Source organism: Epinephelus moara, chromosome 10 (genome assembly GCF_006386435.1).
Source record: "Epinephelus moara isolate mb chromosome 10, YSFRI_EMoa_1.0, whole genome shotgun sequence".
Taxonomy (NCBI): domain Eukaryota; kingdom Metazoa; phylum Chordata; class Actinopteri; order Perciformes; family Serranidae; genus Epinephelus; species Epinephelus moara.
The window spans coordinates 27696060-27717582 of record NC_065515.1 but is presented as its reverse complement, the minus strand read 5'-3'; the positions used below and the strand labels follow the sequence as shown (position 1 = coordinate 27717582).

General features: G+C 39.8%; 1 protein-coding gene across 6 annotated transcripts in view; it reads right to left on the bottom strand.

Moving 5' to 3' along the window:
• dlg1a (discs large MAGUK scaffold protein 1a) overlaps nucleotides 1-21523 on the bottom strand; it is a 135385-nt gene that overhangs the window by 43261 nt on the left and 70601 nt on the right. For all 6 annotated transcript variants that reach the window (XM_050054917.1, XM_050054918.1, XM_050054919.1 and 3 more), the window contains 7 exons: nucleotides 11573-11626; nucleotides 8229-8279; nucleotides 5057-5181; nucleotides 4235-4404; nucleotides 3600-3736; nucleotides 2555-2699; nucleotides 106-238 (listed from right to left, as the gene is read on the bottom strand). In XM_050054917.1, coding sequence (XP_049910874.1) covers nucleotides 106-238; nucleotides 2555-2699; nucleotides 3600-3736; nucleotides 4235-4404; nucleotides 5057-5181; nucleotides 8229-8279; nucleotides 11573-11626 — 815 coding nt within the window. The remainder of the gene's footprint in view (nucleotides 1-105; nucleotides 239-2554; nucleotides 2700-3599; nucleotides 3737-4234; nucleotides 4405-5056; nucleotides 5182-8228; nucleotides 8280-11572; nucleotides 11627-21523) is intronic.

Sequence of the window (21523 nt, the reverse complement as noted above, 5' to 3'; positions counted from 1 at the left end):
GGTCTCACTGGTCATTAAGGGAAGGATTTTACAGAATAATGTCTCTGGTCTAAATCAGAGACTGTACAGTCCAGTAAGTGTGCATATTTGTGTGTGAGGTCTCACCTGGGGATGTCATCGTCTCCAGTCATGGCCCTGGGCAGAGGTGAGTATCTGGGTGTGGTCAGAGGGGCGGGGCTTACAGACTGGCTGCCGCTCATGTAGGGGCTTATATGGTTGTCTTGATGTGGGGAGTACGCTGGAGGAAAAAACAAAACCGATTTCCTTAATTTAACATGCTGTCATACATAAAACAGAACTTCACAGATGTCTATTTAAAGGTTATGTGTACTTTAATGTACTCTCTTTATCATACAAAACACTGTCGTCCGATTAAGCAGTGCATTTCCACTCTGACTTTTATTGTCTAATCAATCACAGCCTGATCGACTTAAGTCAATTAGTCCAAACTGTTGATGTAACTGTTTATAATTAGATGTACTGCAGATATGTTGAGAGCTAGTGGTGTGATATATGCCATTTGGTAATGTGTTAGATTCAAAGCGGTGATAAATGACATGTTGTTTGATAATATGCTGATTTGGAGAGGTGACAAGTGGCTGTAATCCAGTGGGCCAAATTTACCCAGTCTGATTATCAGACTGTTATATAACACATTTAAAGCCGTCTGGTTGATGTCAGCAGTATATCTTTTAAACCAAAACATATAATGTTCCAAACCAACTTCAATTGGTTTGAAAACACTGGAGGCATTTGGGGTTATCATAATGGACACAGTGTGAGCAAATTATGATCAGCGTCACCCAGTAGATTATTTATTTATTTGTTATTATTTTCACATGTTTAAAGGAGACCTATTATGCTAATTTTCAGGCTCATACATGTATTTTGGGTTTCTACTAGAACACGTTTACACACTTTAATGTTCGAAACACTTTAATTTCCTCATACTGTCAGTGTTGGAACACCTGTAGTCACCCTCTGTCTGAGACGCTCATACAGAGCGCCTGTCTCTTTAAGCCCCCCTTTGAGCCCAGTCTGCTTTGACTAGTTAGCATTTCTAGGTCCTCCACATCTTGGCATCTCTCCGACATCTGTAACGTAGTATAGCAGCACTTCATACTGTTAAAAATCACCAATAAAAGCTACTAAATATAACCAGACATGTTCCAGCAAGAATATGATCCAGCATTGGGGAGGAACAAACAACATCTGCAACCATGTTTACATTTTACTCTTTACTTTGGCCACATTAACCTCTCTAACTCCGCCAGGACGCCCATGTCCTCGCTCCCCTCCTCCTCTGTTAAATGGTATCTCCCAGGCGCACTACGTCATCAAGAGAGTTTTCTTTCTGGCAAGACCTCATGCATGCATGTAGTCAGAGCGGTTCAGAAGCTACAGTCATTTTAAATTGGGTATGTCATTTTAGGCGTTTTTGCTGCAAAATGGGGGTGGAGTGCAAGATTAATATGAACACCTGACATTGTAATATCATATATATGACAGAAAACAAGGAACAGTGTAATAGATCCCCTTTAAGGTATCATTATAAGCTCTTCTACTGGGTTCACAACATTTCAATTCAAACTCTTTCAGGTAATGTGAGGGCTGTCATGTTTATAGGGTTTTTATGGCTCTATACTATGAGAACATACACAACAGTCCCCTGTGGTATTCAGCTCTAATGTGGAAATGTATGGCATTAAAATCTGTTAGCTAGTACACTGAGAGAAATGAATGCATTTATGATAAGGACTGCACAGGAGTGATGCCCCAGAAATTTTTCATAAGGATGGCCAGATAGAGCCATTGAAAATCTTGGGGTGGCACACCAAAATCAAAAGCCATAACTGAATTTCAGGACTCTCACTGCAATGCTTATGCCGTCAAACAATAATATTCTGACACAGTTTGAGTTGAGCTTTGTGATGTTTACACCCGATTCAACCATGACTGGGCTGCTCCTCAGCCATGAGGCCTCCACACTGACAACAATGCAGTAATCTGAAAGCAAAGCTAATTACGAAAAACACTCCGTTCTCCTTTACTTGTACCTCAACTTTCCCATTCTTAGTCTTGCTACTTTCTCTCACACATCTATGATATATAGTGTCATAAGTCACATAAATATGTATTTGTTAATATACACCAGCTCCTGAATATGTTGCCTTGATTGGTTGCTTGTAACGATGGTGTTCAGGGAATTCGAGCTTACTGTGCTGTTGCATTTCTAGTAAGAGTCTCTGCAAAAAGCCTAAGAGCAGATGGGTGCTTTCTTATAAACCCACCCAAAAGCAAAAATCTCCACCAACAGCTTTGTTCCTCGCTGTTCTTTATAGTTCAACACCATCTGGCCTTAAAATGCTTCAGCCTCTTGGCTGCAATGATGTTTGCTACATTCACCAGAGCGCTGTCTCACTGCAAGTTGAGTCTGATGTTGTGAGTAAAAGTCTACACAGCCTGAAAGATGCTAGATCCCTCAAAACCATGTTATGAAAGAAACCACTGTTGCATTATCGGTACGTACACTGAGAGGTGTGTGTGCACTCACAATTAGTGACGTCGGGGGGAGGGAAGTTGTCATTGATAAAAAGGGAGGTGTGTTTGGCCACGCGGAGGTAAACGACGTCAGGAGTGGACTTCAGGGCAGCCACTGCCTCCTCATGAGTCACCTCCTCCAAACAGGAGGCGTTTACCTGGAGACATATGAAGACACATAATGCAAATTATTACCATATACAAGCATGCATTAACACACAGACAGCATGTAGACAACTTTAGATCTATACTAGACTGCAGCAAAACCATAGTGTGGAAGCTATCATACAGTTTCCATGGACCGGATACGTATCTTAAAATACACGGCTAGATGTTAACTTAATAGAGAGGAAGCAGCTTTAATTATGTTGCATTTATTTTTATGCTGAGCGGGTCTGCTGCCGTGTTAAATCAACCTTAAGAGGCTTGGAAGTAGAGCAGAAGAGTAACAATCTGATAAAATCACACTTGTGTTCACTGTCCTTCTCTAATACATCTAATGTAGTCTCAGATTACACATAACATACCCAGCAGGTAATATGTAACAATCTAATAAAGAAGGGTAATGGAGATGAAGAGCCTTATTTTTGCTTAAATCATTTCCTATATCAATGGCATGTAAATTCAATTAAAACAGTGCATAGCATGCAGTATTTGGTATTTAATTACATGTGTGGAACTAATTAACTTGAAATAATATTCTAATCTGAAAGTTGTTGCAAATGTCTTCTATATTGTGCTTCATTTAAATAACTTTTAAAGAGACAGTTCACCCCCAAACTAAGAATATATTTTTCTCTTAGCAGTAGTGCTTTTAATCAGTCTAGATTGTTTTGGTGTGAGTTACCGAGTGTTGCAATTTGATAAAAAGCACTACAGGGAAGAGGAAAAATATGTATTCTTGACATCTAGGTGAACCGTGCCTTTAAATTAGAAATCAAATCGTGTCAATGAGTGAACTAATAAAACCTTGCTTTGATACTGACTGCAATCTACAGTTTGAACCAGACTCTACATTTGCATGAAAATAAGTGCAGAAAACACACAAGGTTACTTACAGCCACAAGTTTGTCCCCTATCTGTAGCCGTCCGTCTTTGTGTGCAGCCCCTCCCTCGATGATCTTAGTCACGTAGATACTGTTGTCGCCTGGGACATGTTGGTTTCCGACTCCACCTGCTATACTGAATCCTAAACCTGAGAGAAAGTATAAACAGGTCATATTGTTAGAAGTGATTTCTGGGTTTCCTGAGATAATTTGCTGCAGTGCTGCATTTTCTCACCCTTGGGCTGTATATGGTAGTTATAGTAAACCAAAGCAAAAATCAAATTAGGCAAGTCATACCCTGTCATATATTTCATATTTTGTAGCTTTAATTGCTCTATTGTTCTTTTCCTTCCCCTGTTCAATCATGTTACTGTATCTTGGCTGCTGAAACGTTCTGACATCTCAGCAGAAATCAGAAAATGGTGCCTCATTATTGTTTCTCACTTATGTGCACCAGTTGATGTCTTTATAGCACTGTTTCTTCATTGTGCAGTCATAAATTAGTTGGCAAGGAGAAGCATGTCAAATTCCTCAAACATCATCACATTTCAAATCCAGTGAGCTGGGGTAAAGTCAAAACAACAGCAACATGTCTGTGTTTTACTACTTTCAGACTCCACTGCATTTTATACGTTGTATTTTCTCACCTTTGGGCCCTTTGACCAGCTTGATATCCATGATTCTCTCGGTGAGGCTCCTCCTGCGTCGTATACATAGTCGCACCAAACCTCCTGCCTCCTTTAGCGCCTCCACAGCCCCGCTGTGGGTCACGTCCCTGACGTCTGTCTCATTTACACGGACTATACAGTCATTCACCCTGCAAAGTCACATGCAATAAAGATGTCATTTGACTTGAAGTAAGGAGTTCGTAGTGAAGACAAACAATACACATCACATGAATCTGGTGCCTGTGCATGAGGAGCTCATAGCCACTGATAGAAGAGCTCAGGGGCACCTCAGCAAAACTATATTTAATTTTCCTTTTAAATATTTTGAAATGTGAAGATACTCTCCATGGAGTACACTTTCAAAATGTCGACTTATTTTGTTGGGTTGCATGTGTATGTTTGTCTGCACTGCCCTGTAACTTTAATAATGTAGTGTATTCATGTTACTTGGTTGATCATAGTGTACAACATTTTTGATATATTTTGAATACATCAAAAAGTGTGCAGCTTTAAAAATGACTTGATGAATACCGATCCAATTTGCACTGACAGATTTTGCTAATATATATGATCAAATGTTGTGTGTGTTGTGTAATGTGACAAAAATAAGCTATAATCAGTAAAGCTGCGTCTGTATTGTGAAGACAAAATCTGTTCACAGTGCAACTGTGAGGATTTGTCTGCCATCTGGTGACAAAAAGCTGGTCCCAACGAGGTTAAACATTTTATTTAGGATTGAAGTCTTAAGATTTTGGTTCAGACTAGAATTACAATTAGGTTAGGCTGTGTGCATGTGTGTACCTGAGTCGTCCATTCTGGGCTGCGGCCCCTCCAGGTATAATCTTGGTGATGAAGATAGAAGGGTCTTCTCCAATGTGAGGGTTATCAGTCCCTCCTGCGATACTGAACCCCAGACCTGAGTTACCCTATTCATGCACACAAACACAAACATAAAAAACATTTGAACAAACATTGGTTTTAAAAGTTTATTTCTGGTGCTCGACGCTTTGATTATCTATGATAAATGACAGATAATATTGTTAGACTGATGTCTCTGACCTGCCATGAAATCATTATCTCTCCATCCAGACCTGATAGATTTAAAAAATATATATAATAATGCTTTTTAAAGATGCCTTTATGTAATAAATAATTACAATGGAAATGTCATGCAGACACATTAGATTGTATAAGAAGTAGATAACCACACTGGAATATTTCTTCCAGTTGCGAAATCACCAAGAAGCATCTCTTTAATAATATCTTATCTAAATGTCTTTCATTGCAGAACTACATCTGTTATCTCCCCATTTCCACTTCCTACCACACTGTTTCATCACCTGAACAAATACTATGTAATACAGCTGTCGCTTATTACCAATTTACATATAATAGATCTCCTCTGTCATTTGAAGACATTACCTGATGACAGCCTTTACCCTGTGTATGTTTCAGTCACTCTCTCATGCTTTGTCACTGGGTTTAAAGCCAGAGTAATGTCTGTGCCTGTGTTTGCGTGTATGTCCATAGTGTCTTTAAAGCAGATCCAGTCAAGCAGACAGAACCAGGTCACAGGAGAATAGAGAGGGAGACGGAGAGAGAGCCTCAGGGTGAGAGAAAAGGGGAATATAATGAGAGAGGGAAAATGAGGATCAGGAAAAGAAAGTAGGGAAGGATGGACGAGGAATTGAGAGGATGGGGAAATAGGGTCAGCAGAGCCACAGCACTGGTGGGACTACAGGAAAAGCAAAATGATGAAATGAAGGAGAGGAGAGAGATAAATGAGCAGAAGGCTGACCTGCAGCAGATGATGGGCATCTTTCTCTTTTTAAAACACATCTTTTTTATGCTTTGGATTCCAAAGATATATTCTTTCTGTAGTTAATAAACAAGCCACGAAAACAACAGGTTTTTTCAAATTCTCTAATGATTGTTTTTAAAATCAGTGAACATAAGAGGATCAAAAAGTAGTTTTTCGACAGTGGTGGAAGAGACTCATCAACATTTAAAAGTGGATAAATATAAAGGACAACAGAATGCAATCAGATTTTCTTTGAAACTTTGTCTCCAAAGAGAAGATTTTCATTTTGAGGTTATTTCAATCGAAAATCGTTATTTTCAGAGAAAGTAGAAATTATATAGTCTAAAAATGCTCCATTACAGGTACAAGTCCTAAATTTTTTTTATTTTTTTTTTTAAAGTGCATAAGTATTATCAGCAAAACGTACTTTAAGTATCAAAAGTTAAAGTATTCATTATGCAAGAATAGAATAGAATATGAAATCATTCTGTTTTTATTACTAAAAAATACATGTGAGAGCATTTTTAATGTTGTAGTTCATCATGTGGAGCCAATTTCACATCCTTGGTATGCTACTGGAAAAGGACAATACCATAAACATATCATATGATTTTTTTATGTAAAAAGAGTAAAAAGTATATCATTTCCCTCTAAAATGTAGCTGGGTTAAAGTTTAAGAATGGAAAAATAAAAATAACTTTTTTGTCATGTTTACTAGAACTATCATTATATCCACGAGCAGTAACAAATGAGACAGATAATCTGTGGACAAAAAATACATGTCCCTCCACTTCCTTCTATTGCCACTAATGGCATTCCACAGCGGCCAGACAAAAACAACCAATCAGAGCCGAGAAGCCTCTAACGCACCTGTTATCATGTCAATCACTGCTGTCAAACTGTCAAACTAGGCAGTGCAGATTAAAGACTATGTTAAAATGTTTTCAGAAACATGTTTTAGTGTACTGTTTAGCTGTAAAATACAAAAGTTGCTCTGGCCGGGGGATGGTGCTTTGTTTTGGCTTGACTGTTTTTAGCATGGCCACCCAGTCACAAACTTCACGTTACAGCTAAACACTACACTAAAATATGTTCCTGAAAAAATTTGAGGTAATACAGTAACAGAATCTGGATTCATATTCATCAGCGCTGTCTAGTTTGACAGTTTGACTGCAGTTCATGAGAAGTAACTGACATGATTCAGAGCTGTGTTAGAGACTCCTTTGCTCTGATTGGTTGTTTTTGTTCAGGTACGGTAAGGCTAATAGAAACGCTATGAGGAGGCAAAGGAACATGATTTTTTTTTTACACAGACTTTCTGTCTAATGTACTGCTGTGTGAATATAGTGACAGTTATAGCAAATATAACAAAATGTTATTTTTCATAAAAGTTACCAATTCCAGGTTTAAGTAAAAAAAAAAACTTTTAAGGAAAAATGTTTTAACGAAACTATGTTTCCCTTAAAACACCCCATTGTTATTTAACTTACTTCAATGTAATACTGCTCATGACTGTGTATCCTTAATTTACTTTTAAGATGTTTCGCAGCCTAAAATGGTGGTGAAATACAGCATTTTGGTCAACTTTAAATGAGCTTTATAAATAAACTACACATTTTTTTTTAAGTATGCTACACAACAACACACAACAACTGTTAATTACAACTTTTAAGATGATTTTTTGAAACTCTTTTTCAAATATTGTTTTATGATAATTGATAGAGAACATTTACAAAGTAATATCACGCTTTGCAAGATGTTGCATTGCTGATACATATTGGTTAACTTGATACATTTAACATTGGTCATAGCTGCCAAAATGATCTTGAGCTCTTGCTTTAGTTGGTCTTACGATACTTTAATTGTATATTCTCTCAAGTAACATGTTTTTGTTGACATAGTCAAACCTCAGTCAAATCTATACAAAGGCCTGTTTCAAAATGCTACATGCTAATAGCTTTCTCAACTTGTTACGATTGCTAAGAAGAAATACTTTTAGTCTTTTCACACCTCCTCAGCCTTTGATTGCATGATTTTGTCTCAGTTCTGTTTCTCCTCGTTTAAACGGACATGTTCTCATAATAATCACTGATGACATCAGTGGTGGTTTGATGTGACTGATTACATTTACAATGTGTAAGACAAGCATGCATGTTGGAGGTGAGCTTTTACCCGCTCCAGCGTGATTTCCTCATACTCATAGTCTGCTTCTGTTCCATTGACCTGTCAGAGAGGAAAGGGGAGAAAAGAGAAGTGTGTCAATAAAGAGTAAATACTGAGAGCTGTTTTCCTGTAATGGACACTAAAATGCTCATTAGATTTTACAGTGAAGCTTTTAACATTCATAATTTATGTGCAGTATTTTTCTCTGTGTCGGTTGCTATTGGGTGGTACATCATGCTGTCATGTTGCATTCAAGCTTCATGTTTATCACAGCTTTTATTGCATTTCTCACTGTTTCTGCTCTACATGCATGCATATTGAATGTTCTGTGCCATCTCTGAGGACATGTTGGCATTCAGGAGATGAAGATTCTTCCTTTCCAATTTTGAAACAAAATGTGAGCTGATTATTATCAAGTAATGGAATATGCAACAAATTTCAGAATTGCAGAAAAGCAAAATCAGACATTTGATCATTTGTGAATGACGCATGAATCTGAGAGATTAAACTGATAATGCGCACTTAATGATGATGTACCTCTGATGTCATATTTAAGAACATCCCCACTGAATTACCCGTGAGCCAATCACACTGCTCAGCCAGGGCTGCCTGCACTATAAAACATATTAACATCTAGATTTCCTGACTGACGAACAGCACACGGAACTAAATCTGATTTCTGAGCGGACTATTATACATTTTATGTTCCACTCAATTTATACTGGGAGATGAGAGTCTTGTTCCTGCTATAGCTGCTGCAGGAAGGCAGGCAGGCACACGCACACACATGCACACAGTGGTCGAGTGGCATCCCAGTGGCCCATGTAATCCCCTTGGCTGTAATCTGTGTCTCTGTGCAGTCAGATTAGTTTAGATTTTGAATTTCTGTCGTTTCAAACAGAGGGTAAAATCTCCCATCAGCTACCGTGTGCTGTGTGTCTGTTATCACTTTCCACACACTGAGTGTGATATCCAGACTGGATGAGCACCTGATTAAAGGCCACAGGAATCTACTACGCACATAAAACTTTGGATTATTATCGAAAATTTGAGGACAATAACAAGTTACTGCCATTCTTAAAGCTGGATGTTTCAATCCTAGTAAAAAAACAAAAAAACAAAAAAAAAAACACACACACACACATCCTGCTGATATATCCTGCTAAGCAGAGTTAATAATTTACTTACATTGTAGTTATTTTATCATTTAAATAAAGCATGACGTGATCAACAGATTATCACAAGTACAGCCTATACGTCCTATAGGAAATGGCCCTGTGTATTTAAAGTGTGTTTAAATTTATTTTCCTATCTCAAAAAAGGCTCAACATACCACCTTTGCCTCATTTTCAGCAACAACAACAACAAAACATAGCATGTTTCTCATGAGCAACAAAACTAAATTGAGTTTTCTGTGTATGTTAAATGCATTAATCACAAATCAACAGTCAAAAATCATATCAGTGACATATTAAGAGAAATCTGCAAGAGATAAATCATTTTCTCTCTCTCTCTCTGTTATATTCCAGGAAATTCGGCAGGGAGTAATTCTACAGTAATTACATAATAAACTTATCTAACAACAACAGACACTGATTCTCTGTGGCAGCTGGCTACCAGTAAAATGACATCTGGATCCATCTAATTCTGGACTGAGCTTTGAGTCTAAATCCAGGATGCAGCTCTCACTATTGTGCATTTTTATAACAGAGTAATATTGAAAATGTTTAAATATTAGAAGCTTTAAACTGTAAAATAACCCTTCATATGACATTTTTTTGCCTGTCTCTCTTTTTTTTAAATAGACAAAATTATTTTAAAATTAGTTTGTTTGTTTCGTTAAGTTACACAATGCTTGTAGAAACTACTAGCATTTGTACAAGATTAGAAATACAATTATGCATGTCTTGCATGAGTAGAAAAACAGAGACAACACTGCAGGTTAATAATAGCTTCTGTATCGAGGTGTTGCTTATCACGCTGAGACTTGATAAGTATTTAGGAGCACATTGTAGCCACCACAATCTCTTGACAGAGCAGTGGAAATCAACTTTACAGCCATTGACTGCTATTTACTGTAAGGTACACCACCTCACAGTACAGAAGTCGCTGCAAAGAAAATCTCTGCTTTATGTTACATAATCTACAAACACCTATACTATGAGCACGAGACCAGCTCTAGACACAGGTCAAAAATCAGAGGTCAATGGTCCCAAACACAACCACTTAATCTTAAATCTAATGAATTGCTGTACTGGCAATTTAACCTATTTGCTTTTTCTTAGGAAAATGTTTAAAGAAGACTTAAAGGGTAACTTCGGTATTTTTCAAATTGTTTGCCATGTTTTTGTGTTTAAGTCACCAGTAGTTTTGCAACCAGCCTGGTATTGTCTGAGAGGGTTGAAGCTGGCAGCCAGTAAAACAGGCTGCAAAGTAACCACTCTGGGCATGTTTGCATCGTCAGTTTATGTCCATTGAAAGTGCCTGTTTTTTGGGGGGGTTTTGCCACTGACAGACTCAGATTATTATTCTAAGTGTCTGACAACATTAAGGAATTATTCAACATTATTATGGAAAGGATCTGTACTGAGACAGATGTTTTTGTTAAAGACTTAGATCATTTTTGTTTAAGCAAAAACAGCCTTGAAATAGCTACTGCCAAACCCGCCAGACTCCATTTAAATAAGCAGCAATTTTAGTATGTATAAAGCCAGCATATTTATATATCTAAATGGGTGAATTAAGAGTTTATTTCAACCAAACAAGAGTCAGTGATTGCTGAAACAGTGGAGAGATTAACCAAACTGGCTTTTGTGAGGTTTGTAAAGTTTCTGTTGACTTTAAATGAAGTGTGTTTAACAATGATAAAATGACTATTTATTTAAATGGAGTCTGGTGGGTTTGGCGATAGCTATTATGGGGCGATTGGTTAAACAAAAAGGATCTTACTTTTTAACAAAAAGGTATATCTCTGTGAGGATCCTTTCCATAAGTTGTCAGACACTTAGAATAATAATCTGAGTCTGTCAGTGACAAAAACAAGCACAAGTGGATGTAAATTGATAGTGTGCACATGCCAAGTGATTACATAGCAGCCTGTTTTGTGGCTGCTGGCTGCAGTGGTCTCACTCAGTACTGGACCAATTTCAAAATTTGTGTTCACATTAGTCACTTAAACACAAAAACATGAAAAAAAGGTCCAGGTTGAAAAATATCAAAGTAACTGTTTATAGACTAAAACTGTATGAAATCCAGAAATGGCTACTCAGACGTTAAAGTATCAGCAGGTTTCAACATACACATTTGGGTGAAGGTTTGAATTTCACTGACAATATATCTGATCCAGTACTCACATATGGGGGGGTGTCGACGCTGTCGGTGTTGACCACCACTGGAGGGGGGTTGGCCTGCAAGAGAGAACAGCCAAGTAATTAAACACGTGTAATTTAAAGGATATTACCACAAAACCAAAGACATACAGTATTTAACCAAGACGACGGTCACTATGAAACTTAAGAAACACACAAACACACAGAGACCCGTGATAAAGACTTACTCGTCTCATGTTTTGGTACAGCATGTTGAGTACATCTGCTACAGATTACCACCACGGAGCGACAGCATACACCGCATGACATACTGCACAGCCCTGATATTGGACAATACTAAAGTACTACACTGCAAACCGCACTGTAACGTAACAGACTGTTTTATAAAGCTCTGTTACTGCACTGAGTACTATATCCTGTACTTTATCCTGTACTTTAATATTAGATTGTACTCTCACAGCCTGTATGGTATCGTACGACTCTGCATGTCAAACACATTCCTAAATTAAATCAACATCCTAGATCCATCTAATTTTATAAATCCGACATTTGCAATCTCCCTTTCTCTCCCATGTGCTGCCTCCTCTTTACCAAAAGTGTCTCCTCCTTCCTGCTCTGCCTCCCCCTTCTCCCCAAAGTGATTATTCTCTGAGCTCAATCTCCTCTTTCTCCCCAGCCTCCTTTTAGAGTCCAGGCCTGGACAGATCAGGGTTAAAGCAGCAGCAGCAGCAGCAGCAGATGATTGACATTATCTTTCCTCTTGCCTCCTACGCAAGCAAAGAAAATGACAAACCTTACACTACCTAATAAATAGCCACAAGGTGTCTTTTTCTCCTTGTATTTGCAAGGTGAGCACCTGCCTCCATCTTATCATTCCACCCTTTTCTGCCACCTGTCTCCACTTTTTCCCTCGTCTCCTCTCACTTTCTCCCCAGAGAGTGTTTAGTGCTCGCCAGTCCAGCGCCTGCAGCTCTAGTCGTCTCCAGCAAACAAGCAATGAGCGAGCCAGTCCATGTAAGATAATCTGACCAGCCAAAAAAAGTTCACAAACAAACCGGCTAACCAAACATCAAACAAGCTAGCCAACCAAATGGACAGTGCACCCGGACTTGACTTCACTGCATCAATGTGCAACAGAGCAGCAATAGCATCTATCCCTCTACACTAATCTCCACCTCACTCATCCCCCCCTTTTCCACTCCTTTATCTTCTCTGTCTCTGTCACACACACACACGTGTATTATCTCACTCCATCTCTCTCTCTCTCTCCACCACATGTCAAACTGTCTGTCAGTCAAGCTGACAGGATGCTTGATCCCACACGGGAACAGAAAGAGAAAGAGAGAGAAAGAGGGGGGATCAGAGGGATTACACAGTACGTATGGTGGGAGGAGTCAAATCTGCCTGCTAAACAACAGCAATGAGGAGCAGAGGGTGTAGACAGATGTACACAAACCACACACATGCAAAAACAAAAAAAGAAGAAAAATGAATGGTGGAAGAACAGAAGTGAAAGGAGAGTGAAAGAGGGAGGAGAAGGGTGTGGTGGAGGGGTGGTACAGTAGAGTTCATGACTAGTGAGGCAGACAGGGAGGGTTGTGCTGACAGTTGCAGCTGTTAGGATCTGTGCATGTGTGTGTTGACGTGAATGGGAGAAAGACAGAGCTTGTGGTGAAAGAAGTATTCATATTTTTTACTCATTCCTCAAGTCCTTCATTTAAATGTTGCTTTAATAAAAGTATAGAAGTGCTTTTACTTCAACAAGGTGTAGTTAAAGTTATAAAAAGTAAAAGCAGCAGAATGGTCATGTCAGTGTTACGTTATTACATATTATTGGATCATTTTTTATTGATGCATAAACTCTAAGAAGCACAGTCCAGGTACTGACCAGTTTAATGTAGCATATTTTATAAAGTTATTAAATAATTTATGCGTAAAATCTAGATCTAGAATCTGAAAAGTTACTGGTAACTACAGCCATCAAATACATTTGTAGTGTAGTGGAGAAGAAAATGGAAAAACTGAAGTACCTAAAAACTGCAATCTAGTACAGTACTTGAGTAAATGTACCACTTACTACAGAGTGATACTGCAGATAACTGTGGCACTTGCTTTCATAATTGTAGGAAATATCAAAGATGAAATAAAAACAAGTCATCCAAAAATCGATTTGAAAGCCATGCTTCAAAAAAAGTCACATCAGGATTAGAGTTGTACCGATACCGATACCAGTAGCGGAAATTCCTCCGATACTGCCTAAAATGCAGTATCGGGTATCAGCAAGTACAGCCTATGACCAATCCGATACCACGTAATGCCTCACGTCATTACGCATACGCACGCTACAGGCAAACGAAACGGAAACGGAGCGGAGTTTAAAAAGCATTCTACTGTAGCCTTTAAAATGTCTTTTTTTACCAAATTGTGTGGCTGCACTTTAACTTGTGTCTTGATCTATGTCAACACTGGATAATAATAATAATAAAAAAAAGTTTTATGGCATTCATTCTACTATTATGTATTCATTTCTTAATATTTTACATAGAGTTTTAGGAGTTGAGACATACAACAATTCATATCCCATCCATTTTTATTTTTCGGGCTGGTATTGGATCGGTACTCGGTATCGGCAGATACCTAAGGTTTAGGGATCGGAATTGGTATTGGGAAAGAAAAAGTGGTATCGGTACATCTCTAATCAGGATCTACCAATACCACAAGGAGTCCCTGATCACAATCTAGTCAAGAGACGATTGAAGATTGATGATGCGTCACATATAATTTCTGTAACACATTTTTTTCTAACTTGTATCTAAATGTTTCTTTTTCTTATGTACTGGATACTTTAACCACTTCAGGCTTCAGAACTTTCTTAAAATGAAACAACCAGAGATGGAAGAAATCACAGCTCACAACTAATGCTCACAGTAAGGCCATTACCTGCAATGTGACAAGTAGACACCAATTTATTTGCAAGTATTTTGATGAGCTATATCAAATCATATTGACAAAAATAATCAGTCATTCTGTTGCTAGATATTTGGCCAATCTTAAGGTAAGGTAAACAAGAGTGACTGTACCAAACACCATGCATTCATCATTCTGTAAAGCCTCTAAAACTTTTTCCCCAGTTGTAGAAAAACTAAAGGTATCCTATAAAAAATGATAATGCTTCATCTGACTGCAGAGTCATCTCAGCTGATGTTACAAGATGCCTTCATACTAACTGAACCCAAAGAATGACCTGCCTAGAGTTAACTTGTCTGTCACTAACAGTCTGTTGCCTTGTCTAAACTTTACCTAACCCGTCCACTGTTGTAACACCAGCATTCTACAAATCACACAACCTCTGTGTGTGTGTGTGTGTGTGTGTCTTTGTCTGTGTGTGTGTCATTCACGGAGCGACAAATCCAGTCGGTCTGTAAGCTTGTGATTCCATTGACACGCCATGTCAGACTGCACGCTTATGTAACATCAATATGGGTGTGTGAGTGTGTGTGGATGTGTTACATGAAAAGGCCAAAAGAACAAATGTGCAAATATAAACAAACAAGCACTCGCACACAAAAAAACACACACACATCATCCATATCCAGACAGTGTTTTTGCTGCTCTGTGCAAGTGATTGTTCGTTGTTACATAACCCCTGTTACACCAGCTGTGTTCTGGCCTGGTTCAGTCCGGCACAGCCCAGCTTAGAAAGAGATCCAGACTATCCCTGGTTTGTCTCATCGGGCAACGAGACAGACACGTGCTTTCAACAGATTCTTATGCTTTGCAGGATGGTTAAGAAATGTTTGAGTAGGTGTGTGTGTGTGTGTGTGTGTGTGTGTGCCTGTGTGTGTGCTGGGTTCAGCTTCTACAGTCATCATCATAACAATTCAATTATCAATTAGCAGATGAATCATAACTGGATAAACGGATATCAAGAATCCCAAAATATCTAAATGATGCACAGCAGCAGCTTGTTAAATAATCAATCAGTGCAATGTGCCAGTTAATACCGTGCACACACTACATTCATGCAAAAGCATGCAGACACACAAGGGATATTCACAAGCCAAAGTGGGAAAAATGATGGGTGTGTGCAACATCTAAAGCTTTAATACAAAGCTTTGTTTCTCTAACATCTGATCTGACTTAGTCAAACTCTCTGCTCCTTTAGATTTCATTTCATTCACACGGAGAAGCCCGTATCGAGAGACAAAGACTGCTGCACACATTTATTCATACAAATACTCCACTCCTAATATTGCTGTCCACTCTGTCTTCCTAATGTGCAATGAAACCCCATTTGACTAATGAGTTAATCAGATGGAGCGCAACTCTAATCAAATCAGAACGGCCACGCTAATCATGCTAATCAGACTATCACTACCTGCTATCTGTGATCACTGTGCCCAGAGCAGACATTCAGCACAATAACTAACCGGCCAACAGCTAATAACAAGCAGCTGACGTGCTGGATTATTAGCTCACTATAGTACAGTTTAAACAAAACACACCTCCTGTCCTCTAATTTTGTGGAGTTAATTTGATAAACCTTTCGTTAGCCACAATCTGCTTGGTCTAGTTTTCTACATTTCTCAAAATTACTTTCAGCAACCCTCAGAGAAAACCTGTGTCACAACCTGCATAAATGTAATGCAATTCTGTACACAACTCAGGGTGCAGCTTTATGTTCACAACAGCGCTGAAGCACTTCCGACTGTCAGTACGTCACTTAAAAGAGCAGTTTGGCAAATAGGTAATGGTAATAAAAAGCAATAAGAACACTTAGAGTTTGCTTACAGCAGCCAGTATACTATGTAGACATCTCACATGGTGATATTGTGTGTTTGATGGAGACATTTCATTCTTTACTCCTTCATTCTGTGTAATAAATCTTGACAAGTATTGATTCCAGGAGTACTCTGAACAGTAATGGAACGTGGAATCAATCTGGCTACATAACGCGTGTTATGTTTCTCGGTGCAGCTTTATTCTTTCCATTTTCTTTTGGAATTGAAGTTCTCGACAAATGTTATAGTACAAGACAAATTATCCAACAAAAAAAAAAAAAAAACTTGAAAAATTGCTGCACGTCTAGTTCTCTCCTGCCCTGTCATTTCCTTTTGTATATCATTGTTTAGTAAGATTTAATAAGGAAAATAAAAACATAGGCGTAAAATCTCCTTTAGTATCAGAGGTGGATAGTATATAATTCGTCAAATGCACACATGCTTTCCTCTGCTAGAATCACTTTCAATCCATCTACTGTCCATCCACCTAACCTACCTGCACATGGGCCTGTATTTTTGGAAAGTGGTGTATGAGCGGCACATGTGGGGGCGTTTCCATTGTGTGTGCGGTCCAGATATACGTGTCATTGGGCCATGGCTTACACCCAGGCCTGCCCTTGGCTTTGCTCTTTGTGGGACTCTTCTTCACACTGTCCCTCAGGTTGGGAAACTTTCCTCTGGAGCCCCTGGTGGCCAGGTTGGTTGGCAGTGTGCTCCACCCATATCCGCCAAGCCCTGAGCACAGGGGGAGCTGTGGTGAGTGAAAAGGGTGGATGGACAGCGACTGGGAGGCATGAGGAAGAGGAGGAGGGCAGTGGTGGTGGTGATGTTGGTAATGTTGAAACAATGAGTGGTGACTGGGTGAATGGAGATGCATCTGCTGCTGCGGCTGTTGGTGGTGATGATGGTAGATTTGGTGCGTCGATTGTGAAGAAAGCAGGTGACTTGGCGAGACCGGCGAATGGTGGTGTTGCTGGTTTTGAGAATGATACTGCAGCTGATGATGACTCGGCGATAAGTGAAGCTGGTGTTGACTTGGCGAGGGCAGCAAGCGATTTGGAGACTGTGGAGCCAGCGGGCAAGTTGGCGATGGTGGAGCTAGCTGATGACTTGGAGACGATGGTGCTATGTGGTAGTAGCTGGGAGAGGGGGACGGAAGCAGAAGTTTGGGGGAATGGCAGCCATGTTTCGGTGAATGTTGATTTGGTGAGTGCAGCGGTAAAGGCTGCAGCTGGTGATTCGGTGTCTGTACTTGCAGTAAATTCTGGTTATGCTTCGAGTGAGAGTGGCTCTTCCCTGACTTGGACTTCCCTTTGCCAGATTTGCCCTTAGTGGAGCCACTGCTGGGCTTCTTGGGGCTACAACAGAACTCATGGCTGTGGAAATAAGTGGTCATAGCTACAGAGATTTATTTTAAAAAGCCACAATCTCCTTTATCTTTTCATGTCACTCTCACCACATCGTCTTCTTTACAGAGATGACAAAAGGGAGTAGCTTCTCAGAATCACTTGTGTCCGAATAATGTAGGTCATGCTTGTCCAGAACAACCAATCCTCCCTTGTGTCCTGGATAAAGTTGGTATTCCTGCCGCTCCTTTCACTTTGCTGTAAATCAGTGTGTCTAATATCACTGGAATTTCAGAAAATTAAAATATAATCCCTCCTTTGTTTTCATTTCTTCACTTTTACAGATTAAAGCATCAGCTAGTTCTAAAAGGCAAAGCATCCTCCTTTAGTGCAATATTTAACACTCCTCTTCTCGGCTTTCTCCCCTTAGGAGCACATTGACCCTCTCACCATCTCTCAGGGTTGCAGGGTCAGTAGTAAGACAAAAGGTGTGGTCCCAGGAAGAGGCAGCAGGAGCACTTGGACAAGTTGAGCCTCCTTTCTGTACCTCCTTTCTCTCTTACATGCACTCCAGTGGAAGATTTGTCTTTCTTATTCCGTGATTACGCTCCACTTCGATGGCCAGTCATTCAAGAGTAACTCATATCATCCACCTATGTTGGTACGCACTCCGGCTTACTTTTAGTCACTCTGTAGACAATGCAGTTTGATTCATCCAAAAGAAAAAGTAGAGACAGTAAAACAGGAGTTCACTCAGATTGTTTTCTTTTTGTTTTCAGATGTGTGTTCATTATTTCCATCCAGAAGGAATAAAGGTTAGAAATAGTTCAATATTCTTTGTCGTCCTTCTTTCGTCTCGTCTTCTTTTGTCGTTCTGTTATCATGATTTGATATTAGGTCACATCTCTACACACAATTCTCAGCCTCTCTCATCTTTCTATGCTGCCTCCCTCTCTCAGTGTCTGTCCCTCTCTCTCCCCCCCCCCCTCTCTTTCCTGAACTAGCCAATTAGGGGGCTTCCCTGGACTCCTGCACATGACAGCAGCCAGGCATGACTAATCGATAGGCGACCAGGGACAGTGATACAGCGCTCAGAGCTCAGTCAGTGTGTGTGTGTGTGTACAGTGCACAAAGAGCTGTGATTCGTGGATGGCGGTCCCTTCCATCAACCTTTGTCTTGTTCTTTTAAACCAAGTGTGTGTGTGTGTGTGTGTGTGTGTGTGTGTGTGTTTGGCTATGTATTGGCCTACTTCCTTGTGAGAATGTTTCTTTCTGCTTGTGTGTGTCTTCATCTTTGTTGGGGGGAACAGCCATTTCAATCTGTAACACACGCACGCACGCACGCACGCACGCACGCACGCACGCACGCACGCACGCACACATGCAGTCCAAGACTTAAATGTAGGTGTCTAGATGATCAGGTAAAATACAAATACAGCTCAGTCAAGTCCGTTCAGGAGCAAAGCTAGAGTGCTGTAAACAGTGAGCTGACAGTTAACACTGCAAATGTCTCTTCTCTTTTGTCAAGGATGAAACTATGGCACTACTGGTTACTATGGAAACACAATACTTTTATCTAAAACTTTAATGTAGGCTGTGGAAAGTTTCCACCACATTCTTGGATCAATTATGCCCTGATTTAAATCATAATTTTGTTAATGTCCTACCATATTTGATTTGATTTTTTTCTTGCCTTGAATAAAACAATGAACCCTAAATGGCTTCCAAAGGCCAGGCAAGCCCCATGCGAGACAGCTCCACTGACGTAAGTGTGTGTGTGTATGTGTGTGTGTGTGTGTGTGTGTGTGTGTGTGTGTGTGTGTGTGAAATGCATTATGAAGCACTTTTTCCTGCTTAGGTAGAAAATGCTATAAAAGTGTCCATCTATTATTTAAACACTGAAGGATTAGTAACTCTTAAAGGAGCTGTATGCCACATTCAGAGCATTAATGTACCAGCAAACCACTATTTGCTGAGTAAGGATATAGCGAGTAATCTTTGTTCATTGTCATGGTAGATGGTTTGTCTGTGTGTACATGTTAGTGCATGTGAGTGCCTGTGTGTTTATCACATCGGTTCGCTGTGCTCTTATGATGGTTACCGCTGATATCGGGACGCTGTCATTGTGGAAGCATAGCGCCAGAGACCGTAGATATACTGAGACAGCCAACTTTAGATTCATTTCCTGTATCTGTATCATGTGGGTTATGTCACTGTCCCGCCCCTTTAGGAGACGAGCAGCAGCCATAAGTCCATTCATTCCAATGGGAGAAGTGAACGTGAGTACAGATTATGACCATTTCCTTCGCGCCATAGTCATTGAAGTAAATATTGGACCCATTTATTACACCTCCAAGCCCTTCTAAACATTCTGACACTGACAGACAAAACTTTGTTGAAGACACTCACACCCACTTAGGAGACTGGAAGTGTATACCATTTTGTACCATTAGTGCTGCTTGTAATATGTTATCTCCTGTTTTAGAGTACCTTTCATAGCGTCTTTCCCCATGTTAGCACCATTAGCTCTGTCAACACTGCTGCCGTTGTCAGCACTGTTCCTGCTATTAGCATCGTTGGCTGCCAGCTACCGGCTACAACCTTGTTGAGAACCGTATGCCAATGATCCCGCCCCACACTAATAATTATAGATATGCTCTGAATGTTGCTTGCAGCTCCTTTACGGAATGAAAAATTAGGTTTAAAAGAAAAATTACTAAGATGTGATCATACTTATGAGACATTTTATTAGGGATGCACCAAATATTCGGTAACCGAATATATTCAGCCGAATATTGCAAAAAAACACACATTCGGTATTTGGTGGAATAAGTGAAAAGCAAGGCCGAATAATAGCGGCGTGTTTTGATGACACAATCAAACAGCGTTATTTGTTTTCCACAGAGCTCTACTGTGCGAGCATTTTACTCGCATTTGCGACTAAAAATAGTTTTGTGGGAGCAAAAGAAATCATTCAGCACGCTGTGCGAGTAGCCTACGGATTTCAACCAGCAGCAGAAACGAAAGGCGAATCCTGCCGGTTGTGGGTTGAACGGGGGTCACAGACACAGACAGGAATGTATTCCTGTCAAATACGACGGCCATAGTGCTCCGCGGCCCAAGATAACGTCTTACCGGCGACGGAGAAGCCCGACTCCAGGTCCAATAATTTCCTCTTCTTGGTGTCATGACTGCCCAAAAGTACCTGAATAGCCAAGCCGTGGCAGCACACAGGTATGTTATGTGTCAGAGTAGAAACGAGCCGTTCACATTTCTCTCTTTGTGGCAGGTAACGGTCCACAAACCTCACTGCACTTAACTTTGTGGCAGGTAACGGTCCACAAACCTCACTGCACTTAAGGGACTGTTCTTAATTTGTCAGGGGAGGAGGGTGGCTGGTTGATTTTTATTTTATTTATTTATTTTATTTCGATCCCCCCTATGTTAATCACTGATTGATGCTGTTTTTGAAGTATGAATAAGTCAATAAGTAATTTATTCCATTGAAATATCATTGATGTATTATAGAAAAGTGATTTATCTTTTTATAAATGACAAAAGGCACATCTGCCTCATTTTCGCTGTGGTATCGTGATACTACTCAGAACCGTGATACTTTCACTGGTATCGTACTGTGGGTCCCAATTTTGGTACCGTGACAACACTAATCTGGAGGGGGTTCATCTGCAAAAACTAATGAAAAACTAAACAACGACATTCGGTATTCGGTACTCGGTATTCGGCCAAGCGTTTAATATTATTCGGCTTCGGTTTCTGCCACAAATTTTCATTTCGGTGCATCCCTACATTTTATCTTGGTATTGAAACTTAGGTCTTGAACTAGACTA